The 11906-nt window shown below is 46.0% G+C and overlaps 1 protein-coding gene across 1 annotated transcript in view; it reads right to left on the bottom strand.

The window, feature by feature from the left end:
- Positions 1-2775: 2775 nt before the first annotated feature.
- Positions 2776-11906, bottom strand: part of LOC311142440 (folliculin-interacting protein 1-like) — a 47125-nt gene continuing 37994 nt past the window's right edge. Inside the window, exons 12-19 of the mRNA XM_084178087.1 lie at positions 10029-10175; positions 9337-9506; positions 7193-8663; positions 6284-6592; positions 5964-6129; positions 5579-5779; positions 5326-5441; positions 2776-4604 (exon numbers count right to left, since the gene is read on the bottom strand). Of these exons, the coding sequence (XP_084034213.1) occupies positions 4526-4604; positions 5326-5441; positions 5579-5779; positions 5964-6129; positions 6284-6592; positions 7193-8663; positions 9337-9506; positions 10029-10175 (2659 nt within the window). The 3' untranslated portion in view covers positions 2776-4525. The remainder of the gene's footprint in view (positions 4605-5325; positions 5442-5578; positions 5780-5963; positions 6130-6283; positions 6593-7192; positions 8664-9336; positions 9507-10028; positions 10176-11906) is intronic.

Genomic DNA, 11906 nt, shown 5'->3' with positions numbered 1-11906 from the left:
CCACCAACTCTCTGTCCTTCTTGCAAAATCAAGCCAACTGTTTTCTATACTGTAAGATATTACACTACACGTGTTAAGCTCCTGCATAAATAAAATATTAGTCTATCAGCTTCAGGTAGCTGGGAGTCGGTTTTTGTTATGCATTAAAAAAGTCACTCCTTGTTGCGCTCGGTCGTCATTAGTTACCACAGCCACAAAGTCATAAACTGTACATTTTAACTTCTTAAAATGTGATTTTAAACCTAACCTTAACCAGACTACTAACCTTATGCCTAACTCTAACCTTAAATTAAGACCAAAAAGCAGATGTTTGTTTTCATGGGTTTAAACGATGTAGCAAATGTTGACTTTGTGGCTGTGGTAACTAGTGGAAAACGTTGCGCTCACTCCCTCGTTGATGTCCAGAATATCGCGAGAGAAACATATTACTTTCCATCACTGACAGCAGTGAAAATAATAACATTTACATCATTTAGCAGACGCTCTTATCCAGAGCGACTTACAAATTGGTGCATTCAATTTATGATAGCCAGTGGGACAACCACCTTTATTTATTTTTATGGAGGGTGGGGGAAGAAGGATTACTTTATACTATACCAAGTATTCCTTAAAGAGGTAGGGTTTCAAGTGTCTCCGGAAGGTGGTCAGTGACTCCGCTGTCCTGGCGTTGTGGGGGAGCTTGTTCCACCATTGGGGTGCCAGAGCAGCGAAAAGCTTTGACTGGGCTGAGCGGGAACTGTGCTTCAGTAGAGGTAGGGGAGCTAGCAGGCCAGAGGTGGATGAACATAGTTCCCTCGTTTGGGTATAGGGTCTGATCAGAGCCTGAAGGTAAGGAGGTGCCGTTCCCCTCACAGCTCCGTAGGCAAGCACCATGGTCTTGTAGTAGATGCGAGCCTCAACTGGAAGCCAGTGGAGTGTGCGGAGGAGCGGGTGACATGAGAGAACTTGGGAAGGTTGAACACCAGACGGGCTGCAGCGTTCTGGATAAGTTGAAGGGGTTTAATGGCACAGGTAGGGAGCCCAGCCAACAGCGAGTTGCAGTAATCCAGACGGGAGATGACAAGTGCCTGGATTAGGACCTGTGCCGCTTTCTGTGTAAGGTAGGGTCGTACTCTGCAAATGTTGTAGAGCATGAACCTGCAGGATCGGGTCACCGCTTTGATGTTAGCGGAGAACGACAGGGTGTTGTCCAGGGTCACGCCAAGGTTCTTTGCACTCTGGGAGGAGGACACAATGGAGTTGTCAACCGTGATGGCGAGATCATGGAGGGGGCAGTCCTTCCCCGGGAGGAAAAGCAGCTCCGTCTTGCCGAGGTTCAGCTTGAGGTGGTGATCCGACATCCACACTGATATGTCTGCCAGACATGCAGAGATGCGATTCGCCACCTGGTTATCAGAAGGGGGAAAGGAGAAAATTAATTGTGTGTCGTCTGCATAACAATGATAGGAGAGACCAAGTGAGGATATGACAGAGCCAAGTGACTTGTTGTATAGAGAGAATAGGAGAGGGCCTAGAACTGAGCCCTGGGGGACACCAGGGTGAGAGCACGTGGTGCGGAGACAGATTCTCGCCACGCCACCTGGTAGGAGCGACCTGTCAGGTAGGACGCAATCCAAGAGTGAGCAGGGATCGAGTGTAGGTTTTTTGAGGAGGGGTGCAACTCTCGCTCTCTTGAAGATGGAAGGGACATGGCCAGCGGTCAAGGATGAGTTGATGAGCGAGGTGAGATGGGAGAAGGTCTCCGGAAATGGTCTGGAGAAGAGAGGAGGGGATAGGGTCAAGCGGGCAGGTTGTTGGGCGGCCGGCCAGCACAACAGCATCCAAAGTAGTTTGTAGAGTGTAAGACTAAGACGTTGTTGGGGGGGAGCTAAACTGACATATGGAATTGTTTAAGATGGTCATACTATGGATCACTTAGCTATGTGATTCAGAATTTTAGGACCCCTTTAGGTATCAAAAATATATATAAAAAAATTTGGGGACAAAATATTGATTTTGGCCTTGACTACTAAAGCCCAAAGAAATGCATTGAATAACACATTCAAAACTCATGAAATATATATTTACACATATTTAACCCCTTTTTGAGAATCTCCCCTTTCCACAGTGGGGTCCAATTAGTTTGTAGTCCAAACAGAAGGTGACACATCGACAGTACCGACGAGGTCAAACCGTTCGGACACTACAGACGTTTTTGTGATAAGACCAATTTTCGGGATGTCTCATGTTCTGAAACACCGCTCTTCGCTCTGCCACCCTTCAATGCAGATGTGGAAGTGCGACACTGGCAGATGCGGTGGATTGAGACACATCCAATGCAAAAAAAACAACATCTCGCTTACATTGATGGATTTTGATAGGGATTTTTTAAATGTAATTTAGATTGAAATGACTCAAGGGGGTTAAGGGCATATAATCCAACAACCCTTCAAGGCATTTATTTGGTCTGATTTAATTTATATACGATTTAATGCCTAAATCATGCACGAGACCGTGAGTGACAACGCCAACCTTCGTTGTTTAACAGTTTTTTGGCATGTTGAAAACCGCTCAATGTAACTAAATTTAAAGTCAACCCATGATATTAAAGGCTCTTTAGTGACCAGGCTATTAAAAAAGCTCCCAAGGCACTTCCCTATGTGAAAAAGGTAATGCAGTAAGCTGCAGTAATTTTGTTCGCCATTTCCCTTTTAATTGGCATCATTCTTACTGAAATGAAACATGAATTTGGACTGAAACATTAATACTGAAAGTATGTACTGAGACACTTGCATCTACAACATTGGCATCTTTATTGCACAACATTCCCTTAAAATTGGGAAAGTATCATTTTAGAAACAATTCATATTCAAAAGACATTATGTACAAATAAATGGAAATAAACTGAATATGTACAATTTACATGAACCGTTACACACCATACTAAATCATTTATTCATATTCATGTATAAAGAGAACAGTAGATATAAAGTCATACCTCAGAGAAATAATCAGGGGCTTTACAAAATGCAATAAGAAGAACATATCCCGAAGTGCCTAGCATCTTACATGATATGCATGTAAAAATCATTTCAACCAGCAAAATAAAAATTATTCAGAAGCCCCTGATCCATTCATGCCACATGTCCATTAAGACTCCATTGCATGGCACACTCTCCAGACAAAGTACTTCCAAATCAAATGCAACATCAATTATCATGGTTGGTAAAAAATATTTGTAAAAAAAAAAATTACAACAAATCTGTGGTATAGATTTGTGGTTTTGCGCCTTGCTTTTGTAAAATCAATGCAGCGTAAAAAAAAAAAATGTGCTAACATATATTCCACAAACTCTCCCTTTGTAGCATGCAATACAGCCGTAAACATGGTATAATGGTGGCAAAGCAATACAAATGTTTTAAACTTGTGAAAATATTTCAGTTTGAAAATATATGTAGATCATTATTTAGAAATTAGTTATTGTTGTATTCCAAAGATAAATACAAAAAGGTTTTCCCCGTTTTAAAATATGAAATTATTAACATCCCTTTTTCAATAGAGTACAGCATTGGGTTCGCATTTTTATTTGAACATTCCACTGATTAAAAATACAAATAATTATCTCAGGCTTTTCTAGTGGGCAACTATAAAAAGCGTGTAGCATCGATTTCCCACTAAATATCTGAGGTAGTGCTGTACCTGTGATCAAGCGTGTCAAAGCTACACGTATCATTTTTCAAACTGCAGTTAAGAATTCAAATGAAATGTGTATAAATTACCCAGATATGACCTCCAGGCCTAAGTTTATATAATTAGTGTAGTTCATTTTCAAATGAAATCCAATGAATTATGGATCATTGAGGGAAACATTTCAGGTCAAGTACACTTGTAAACAAATACATGAAGAACACAGAAACATAATTGACAAAGTGAATTTGATCATATTCTCTATAATATTTACTACAAGTAACAACAAAACTCATCCTATCTATCACCTGTGCTTCCTGGATAAACGGGTTAAAAAAATTGCATTGATTGAATTGATGTCTTGATTATTATTCATACTCAACAGAAAAAGTATTTGGCTTTCTTGTCCTTTAACAGGGTTAAAATAATCTGGATGCAGAGGAAGGGGAAAACATTCAAAAATAAGAGAATGCGCCACAGCATTCCTCTCTGGCCTGGAGTGGGCCAGCAGAGCTTCATCTCTTACAAGCAGAGGAAACCGTGGACAATGCTGTCCCCTTGTGGCAGTATGTCTGTATGCCCAGTGGCAGCAGCAGTAGTAGCCAAGGTCTCGGATCCATCCAGGAGGCCCTTCTGCATCTCAAATGAAACCCTATTCCCTACATAGTGTACAACTTTTGAATAGTATGCAATTTGGGATGCACACCCTGTCCAGGAGACTGCACTGCACCGGCCCTCTCAGAGCATCAGCAGGACGTCAGTGGACAGGGTCAAGCCGACATGTCGGGTCAGGGTGGAGCACAGTATCCTGCTCCTCCAGTCCACAGTCACACTCCATCTCTGGCTTTGGTTCCATCTATTATAGCAGTATTTGGGCCACATAGGGAGAGTGAGTGCTTGCCACTGCTGCCAGCAGGGGAAGGTCACTGGACTCAATACTGAAATGACAAGAGCCATGCTTAGAATATTGTACATAGTTGAGCAACAGAACAACAAGCCAAGGGTATATTCTCCTAACTCAGTTACTATGATTGTTATTAAGATGTGAATAACACAGTGCAGTATTTTAAAGGCCCAGTGCAGTCAAACACTTGATTTCCCTGTGTTTTATATGCACTGAGTGTACAAAACATTAATGACACCTTCCTAATATTGAGTTGCGCATGAGGTTGGAATAATACTGTCAAATTGTGAACATTATGATAATGCCCTTTTAGTGTAAAAGCTGTTTGAAAAGACTGCCTGAAATTTCAGCATGTTTTGGTTGTATGGAGTTTTGGCCTGCCTGGTGACATCACCAGGCAGTAAATAAGTTAATAGACCAATAAGAAAGAGTTCCAAACCTCTCTGCCAATAACAACTCTGTCCTAGCAAAATTCTTGAGAAATTGCTCTAGCTAAGAAGCTACTTTTGACCATTTTAAATGAAAACAATCACAGTTAGGTACTTAATTGTTACCCAGAAATGATTTGATATTGAGATAAAAACAGCTGCATTGGGCCTTTAAGAACAGAAAGACAACATGGATTACAATACTTATATTTTAGAATAAATGGTACCCTATTCCCATAGGGCTCTAGTCAAAAATAGTGCACTATATAGGGAATAGGTGTCATTTTGGATGCAGAGCCACTGTATAAAGACAGTTTAGGTGCTCACCCCAGGACCATCCCCAGCTCCTTGACGTGCACTCTAGTCTGTCCCTTCAGGTACTCTGCCAGCATTTTACTCTTGAAGTAGATCTCCTGGAGTCTGTCCTCAAGGTGCATTATGCACTGAGGAGAGGGATGTCAATCTAATTACAACTTTATTACTGATTACCCTTGTGTTAATGATTAACCTTTTGTTACTGAATAGATTTTTTTTACAATGCTAATAACTGCATAGTTATTTGGCATTTGTATGAACTTACAAAGTTGGGGGAGAGGTTAATCTTGTAAAGCAGGTGGGTGGACTGGAGCAGGCTGGACACGAGGCTGGACACCAGGACCTCCTTCCCCAGTTTGTTGTTGTCCGTGGCTCGTCTCTGGCTGCTGGCTACCTGCACCGTCCACTTATCAGTGTCTGCGATAATGCAGACCGCCTCTGCAATGGGCTCATCCAACACTGGATGCTGCGAAAAGAATAAGAAAACTTTTGGCTCCGACAGATGCAGACCAGATACAGTGGTGCTCTCCTGTTGATGCCTTATGTTCCTCAAGCAAGCATAAAAAGGAATTAGTTAGTTAGGCTCTCATGAAGACTCATAATCCAGTTAACACAAGCTTCAGTGCTTCAGGTATAAAGCAGTCTCTTACCTGTACAGCGTGGGCTAATTCTGACATGAGGCCCTGCCTTAGTTTGTCATCGTTGGGCATCCCCTGCAGAACAAAGTCTGGCACATAGGTTGTGCAGTACCCTCCGAACAGTGACCTCCCAAAGTTGGCAATGCTCGGTTTGGAGAAATGCTCCACCAACTTTGACCTGTTGATTTAAAACATGGCATAGATAGACAACATCAGAACATATTCTAACCCAGAAATGTAACTCCCATAGAAGTTGATATGTGTCTTGAAAACATAATATGAAGGCAAACACGTTTTTAATGTTGACATCAATAGCACTGTGTGTATCTCACCCAGGGAAGGGGATCTCCACCTCCTCCTGCCACTCGTCTGGCTCCTGATCCTCTCTGTAGTAGGTGCGGCCATCACTCTGCCTGTGGATATCCTGCCCTGCGTCTTCGCTCTCGCTGTCCCCCAGCGCACTGTCTGAACTCTCGTTCCGGGGGATCTCACAGTCATTAAGCGGGGCTCCCTTCTTTTGTTGGTCCCCTTTGTGGTCCCCTTCCGGGATGGTTACTGAAATCAGGATGCCCATGTCCTGCTCAGCAGAACAACTTCTACAGGAGCGTGATTTCGATGTGTCTGTGGAGCCACACCTACACCTGGTCTGGACGTCATCCTCCCTCCCACACCTGGTCTGGACGTCATCCTCCATCCCACACCTGGTCTGGACGTCAGCCTCCCTCCCACACCTGGTCTGGACGTCAGCCTCCCTCCCACACCTGGTCTGGACGTCAGCCTCCCCCCCACACCTGGTCTGGACGTCAGCCTCCCCCCTACACCTGGTCTGGACGTCAGCCTCCCCCCTACACCTGGTCTGGACGTCAGCCTCCCCCCTACACCTGGTCTGGACGTCAGCCTCCCCCCTACACCTGGTCTGGACGTCAGCCTCCCCCTTACACCTGGTCTGGACGTCAGCCTCCCCCCTACACCTGGTCTGGACGTCAGCCTCCCCCCTACACCTGGTCTGGACGTCAGCCTCCCCCTTACACCTGGTCTGGACGTCAGCCTCCCCCCTACACCTGGTCTGGACGTCAGCCTCCCCCCTACACCTGGTCTGGACGTCAGCCTCCCCCCTACACCTGGTCTGGACGTCAGCCTCCCCCCTACACCTGGTCTGGACGTCAGCCTCCCCCCTACACCTGGTCTGGACGTTAGCCTCCCCCCTACACCTGGTCTGGACGTCAGCCTCCCCCCTACACCTGGTCTGGACGTCAGCCTCCCCCACACCCACACCCACCTGCCCTGTCCCCTTCTGTCCCTGATCCCCCTGCTCCTTACAGCAACTGCTACTCTGGACTCCCGAAGGGTCCAGCAGCTCTTTTTGGGTTTTGTCTGTGCCGCTTGACAAGTCCAGGCATTTCACCACGTCGTCTATAGTCCTGGTCTCTACAGGGTTGTCATCACTGAAGTACTCGTCGAACAGCTCCAAGCACCCCTCCTCGCTGACAGGGTTCCACTGGGGCATCTTACTGGAGACACGCATCAGAGTCTTCTTTCCGCCCGCGTTGGTCTTGGTTTGGTCCGGTGATGTGCTGGTAGTAGACTTCACCATATGATCGCCGCCTTCGCCGCACCCACTCTGCTGCTGCTGTTCTTGTTGTTGTTTTAGCGGTTGTTGTAGTAGCGGTTGTTGTAGAGGTTGCTGTTGTTGTTGTAGCGGTTGTTGTTGTAGCAGTTGCTGTTGTTGTTGTAGCTGTTGTTGTTGTTGTTGTTGTAGCAGTTGCTGTTGTTGTTGTAGCTGTTGTTGTTGTTGTTGTAACGGTTGTTGTTGTTGTAGCAGTTGCTGCCGCTGTTTCTCCTTGATGCATTTCTTGTGCTTCTTAATGTCCTCCTCCAGCTTCCTCCTCCTGCTCTCTGTGTCTGACCCTGGAGACTGGGGGTCGCCGATGAGAAACAGCACTTTGGTGGCAGGCTCCTCCTGGTGGTTTGACAGAAAGGGGCCGGGTACAGGTACAGGTATGGTCTTGTCAGGGGGCTTCTTCTCCAGTGGTATCCCTGAAGAGCGGAACACCTTGATGGGCAGACTCCCCATCTCCTCCTCGCTGGCCTTGACCTCTAGCTCGGCCTCAGGCTTCGTCTCCAGCAGCACACAGGCCTGCTCCCTGGGGAAGGCCGACCCCACACGCACCACTGTTTCCAGCTTGGCCTCCACACAGGCGGTTGGTGACTCCTTGAGCGGCGTGGGCTCACTAACATCCTCCGTGTGGATGATGGGCACAGCGTTAGTGTTGGTGTTGTGGCTGGAGTGGGCCTGGGCCTGCAGGCCACTGCTCTTGGAGCCCTGGCTGTTGTTACTACTGTCTCCCTCCTCAGGGTCTGTGTCTGTGTAGGTGCTGCTCTGTAGGCTGTTGTTGCTGTCTGAGCGGTAGCTGCTGTCCTCTCGGGGCTCGGAACCCTGGCTCAGGTAGTTTCCGCTGGGCTTGTGCACGGTGACCAGCACATAGTCTGACTCCTCCACCTCCCCACGCTGCAGCGAGGTGGTGATGAGAGAGCCTGGAATGACGATGGCCTCGTCCTCAGCGCTGTCCAGCATGTGGGTCTCCAGCAGCTCCGAGCAGCGGATGAAGTAGGTGAGCACATAGAGGAGTCTCTGGACTAGCTCCCGTCTCCGACCCACCACCACCGTCCTGGACAGACGCACCGGGGAGCCGATGGCCCCATACAAGTCACCTAAAGGCACAAGACACCACAGTTAACTACACATTTCTTATTTTCACTTTGTTGCATATGTAAAGCCACATTTAGAATATGAAAATGTGGTCAAATATGTATAGCTTATTTTTTCCATTTAACATTTGGGAGTGAAGGAAATCTCCAACAGCATGTATCCTGTTCAACCACTAGGTGGAGTTGTACACCAACGTTCCAAACTGTTGCCTGTACTGAAATGTAGCCCACTATCTGGTATTTACAGCTAGTTATTGCTAAGTATAGGAGCATCTTTTAATAGTTGACTATACAGAGATATTATTTACCATGAACTGAGTGATAATGAGTTTTTTACCATCAGACAGCTTGAAAAAGCTATAATAACAAACACGTTGGAATGTAATTTAAGGATTTTGAGCACTGGCTAGTTGACTGCGATTTCTAATAGCCTGGGTAACATTTGGGTAAAAAATCTTTGCCTTGGGTTATTTGAAAATACACAATTTCACAGGCCTGTGGAGCTAGTTTGGCACATTTCCTACTAGCTTGGTCTGAAAAGTACAAGCCTCTGGCAAGATTAATCTCCATCCCACATGTGCGTGGACTCCCTCATTCTGTTCTATCTATCAGAAACACTAACACATAAGACTGAAGAGGTTTTCAACCAGAGTCCTGGCCTGTAGTCTGTTCTTACCGAGCTGGGCCCACAGTGGGTTGTACGGGTGGCTCTTGGCCAGCCTATCCACGCTCTGAGACGAGTGTTTCTCCAGGAACATCTTGATGGGCGGCTGTCCGTTGGGCATGACAGTGGGCACCCAGGCCAGGTGGTTGGTGAGGATGGCTGTGAGGAGGGCAGGGAGGAACCTGGGAGAAGAAGAGAGAGCGGTCGGGTCAGGCACCTTCTCTCCAAAGACTTGGTATGTCCCAAATGGCACCCTATTCCCTATGTAGTGCACTACTTTTGACCAGGGGAAATCGGGTGCCATTTGGGACACAGAACTCTAATGTCTACCGCTTTCACGCTCATTTTTCTTAATCTCCACCACCACCGTTGCCTCGTGTTCTGCTACTTCCCTCTTCTCTGATCATTCAGAGCTACGTCACAGCGGTCAATGGTCAGTCTAAATCACGAGGCAGACCTTCGTAGACTACTGCATACTAATGCAGTGAGTGGAACATCGGAGAAGTTCTATGGATGTCTTGCTACCAATTGATACATCGACAAATGATTCAGCTTGGTTTTGTAACATCGACAGTAACAAGCTAAAGATTGGCAGGGATTTCTGACTTTTCAGCTCATTCACTATTGAATGCAGTAACACACAAAACAAAGTATCGCGCACACACACACAGACAGGCATACAGAGACAGACAGGAGCACTCAACTGGTTCTTTGAGGCCTGCTCCATGAGCAGGGCGAGCTCCCTCATGAACTGTCCACAGAGCTGGTTCTTCTCGGGGGCTCCAGACATCATGGTGAGCCAAACGGGCTCGGCCACACGGGGCATGGTGTAAAGGTTGACGATGGTCGTCCTGGAGTGAGGGAGGGAGAAACACAAGCCATCATTGTCTCGGGGTGAACAAGAGGGCCTCAGTTCTCAGTCCAGGCCCTGCTTACAAGGGACACCCTCTCTGAGGCAATTCAGCGTCTGGAAATTCCACAGCGGGCAGCCATCCAGAGCTTTACACAGAGCTGAGGGAATCTCTGAGGATGGAGGAATGTGTGGAATTATATGGGGCGGAATTATAGTTTTAGAGCCCAGATGTTTGCTGATGACTGAGGAAAACAAGTAGTGGAACTATCGAACAAGAGCTACAGGTTATAGACAGGAGAAGACAGGTAGTAAGGAGATTGATGATTGGTACATGGTCTTTCCCTGACAAGAATTCACAGAAATGAAAGATAAACACCAATAACCCCACTTGAAACCAGGGCTCAAGTTGCCTGACCGACAGGCTGAAAAGGCACCTCCTGTTAAAACTGTAGCGTTGTTTACATAACATTTTGGGCTATGCTGTTTTTTACTGACTTGGCAAATTTTGACACATTGCTAGGAAATATGCAGAAATGGCCTAACTAGAATCCTGTTATAATTCAACCAACACGTAACTCCAGAACCTTTTGATAAATTTGATCCCAGCAACACTTCTCAGTATCTGATATGTAGTAACCTATTAAAAGCCCCTGGCATGGCATGGGTCGTGACGTGGGGAAGCCAGCTCAGGGTCTTGCCTTACAGTCTGAACTTTAAGGTAGCGATGGACGTGAAGGTACGTCCAGTGGACATTTATAAAACCGACCGCATCTAAGTTTAGACTTAATTAATTCCCTCTGACCTCAATACCGATTGTGCAGGCAAAAGCATATCAAGTCAGTCAAGAAACAAAGAGACTCTTGAGCAGGGGTGCGTTCAGTTCGATTCAACGTTTGCTACATTGCCTGACTGTTTGTACTAAACGACACGTTACCCCAAAACAGCCTTTGAGGTAAGTCTGCTCCCGTTTGGTGGGTGTGGCCTGATCAATATGGGTGTGACCATTTAGAAAATTGCAAAACTCCCTCTGGAACACCAGAATTCTTCAACTGGTCATTCAGTACATTACCATTTCCGTTAAATTAACAACTGAACACCGCTCTGTGGTACCGAAAGCACTCGTTTTCTTCATATCCCAACCCTGGCAGATATCCAATCAGCATGTGTGTGCGTGTGCAGTGCCTCCCGTGGCTATTGGTGTTTGTTAGGCCAGACTGGGTCATGTAGAGTAGAGTATTACTTTATTAATACCAACTTGGGAAATTGTTTTATCACAGCATGCATCATTAATGACTTACAATGACAGGACACGCAACAATGACCAACACATGATTTTAAAAAAACGACACATTAAGAAACAAAGGCATATGCACCATAGTACCCCTAAAAGAATAGTCTGATTCAAGTGCTGTTTTCTATCCTACTCTGGGGGAAAAACTGTCAACATCAAATGGCATTTCTTCATTTTATGCGCCATCATGTTCCATGACCTAAGAGGCCTAACGGTTAAACACACATATACATCAGGGGATGTATATTTACACGTTGAAGGTGAGATTTTTTTAAATATTTGTTTTTCCCCAGTGAAATTGATCGTCCTGCTGATGGCACTGACATATAATTCATTATTCTGGTAGCCTGGACACTGTTTGAGGAAGATAGTGTTTCCTCAGCTGGGGCTCGGGTTGCTGTGGCACCGCGCCAGCAGGCATATGACTGCAGCAATGGG

This window comes from Coregonus lavaretus (genome assembly GCF_964263955.1).
Source record: "Coregonus lavaretus genome assembly, chromosome: 15".
NCBI lineage: Eukaryota > Metazoa > Chordata > Actinopteri > Salmoniformes > Salmonidae > Coregonus > Coregonus lavaretus.
This window is presented reverse-complemented; position numbering and strand designations above follow the sequence as displayed.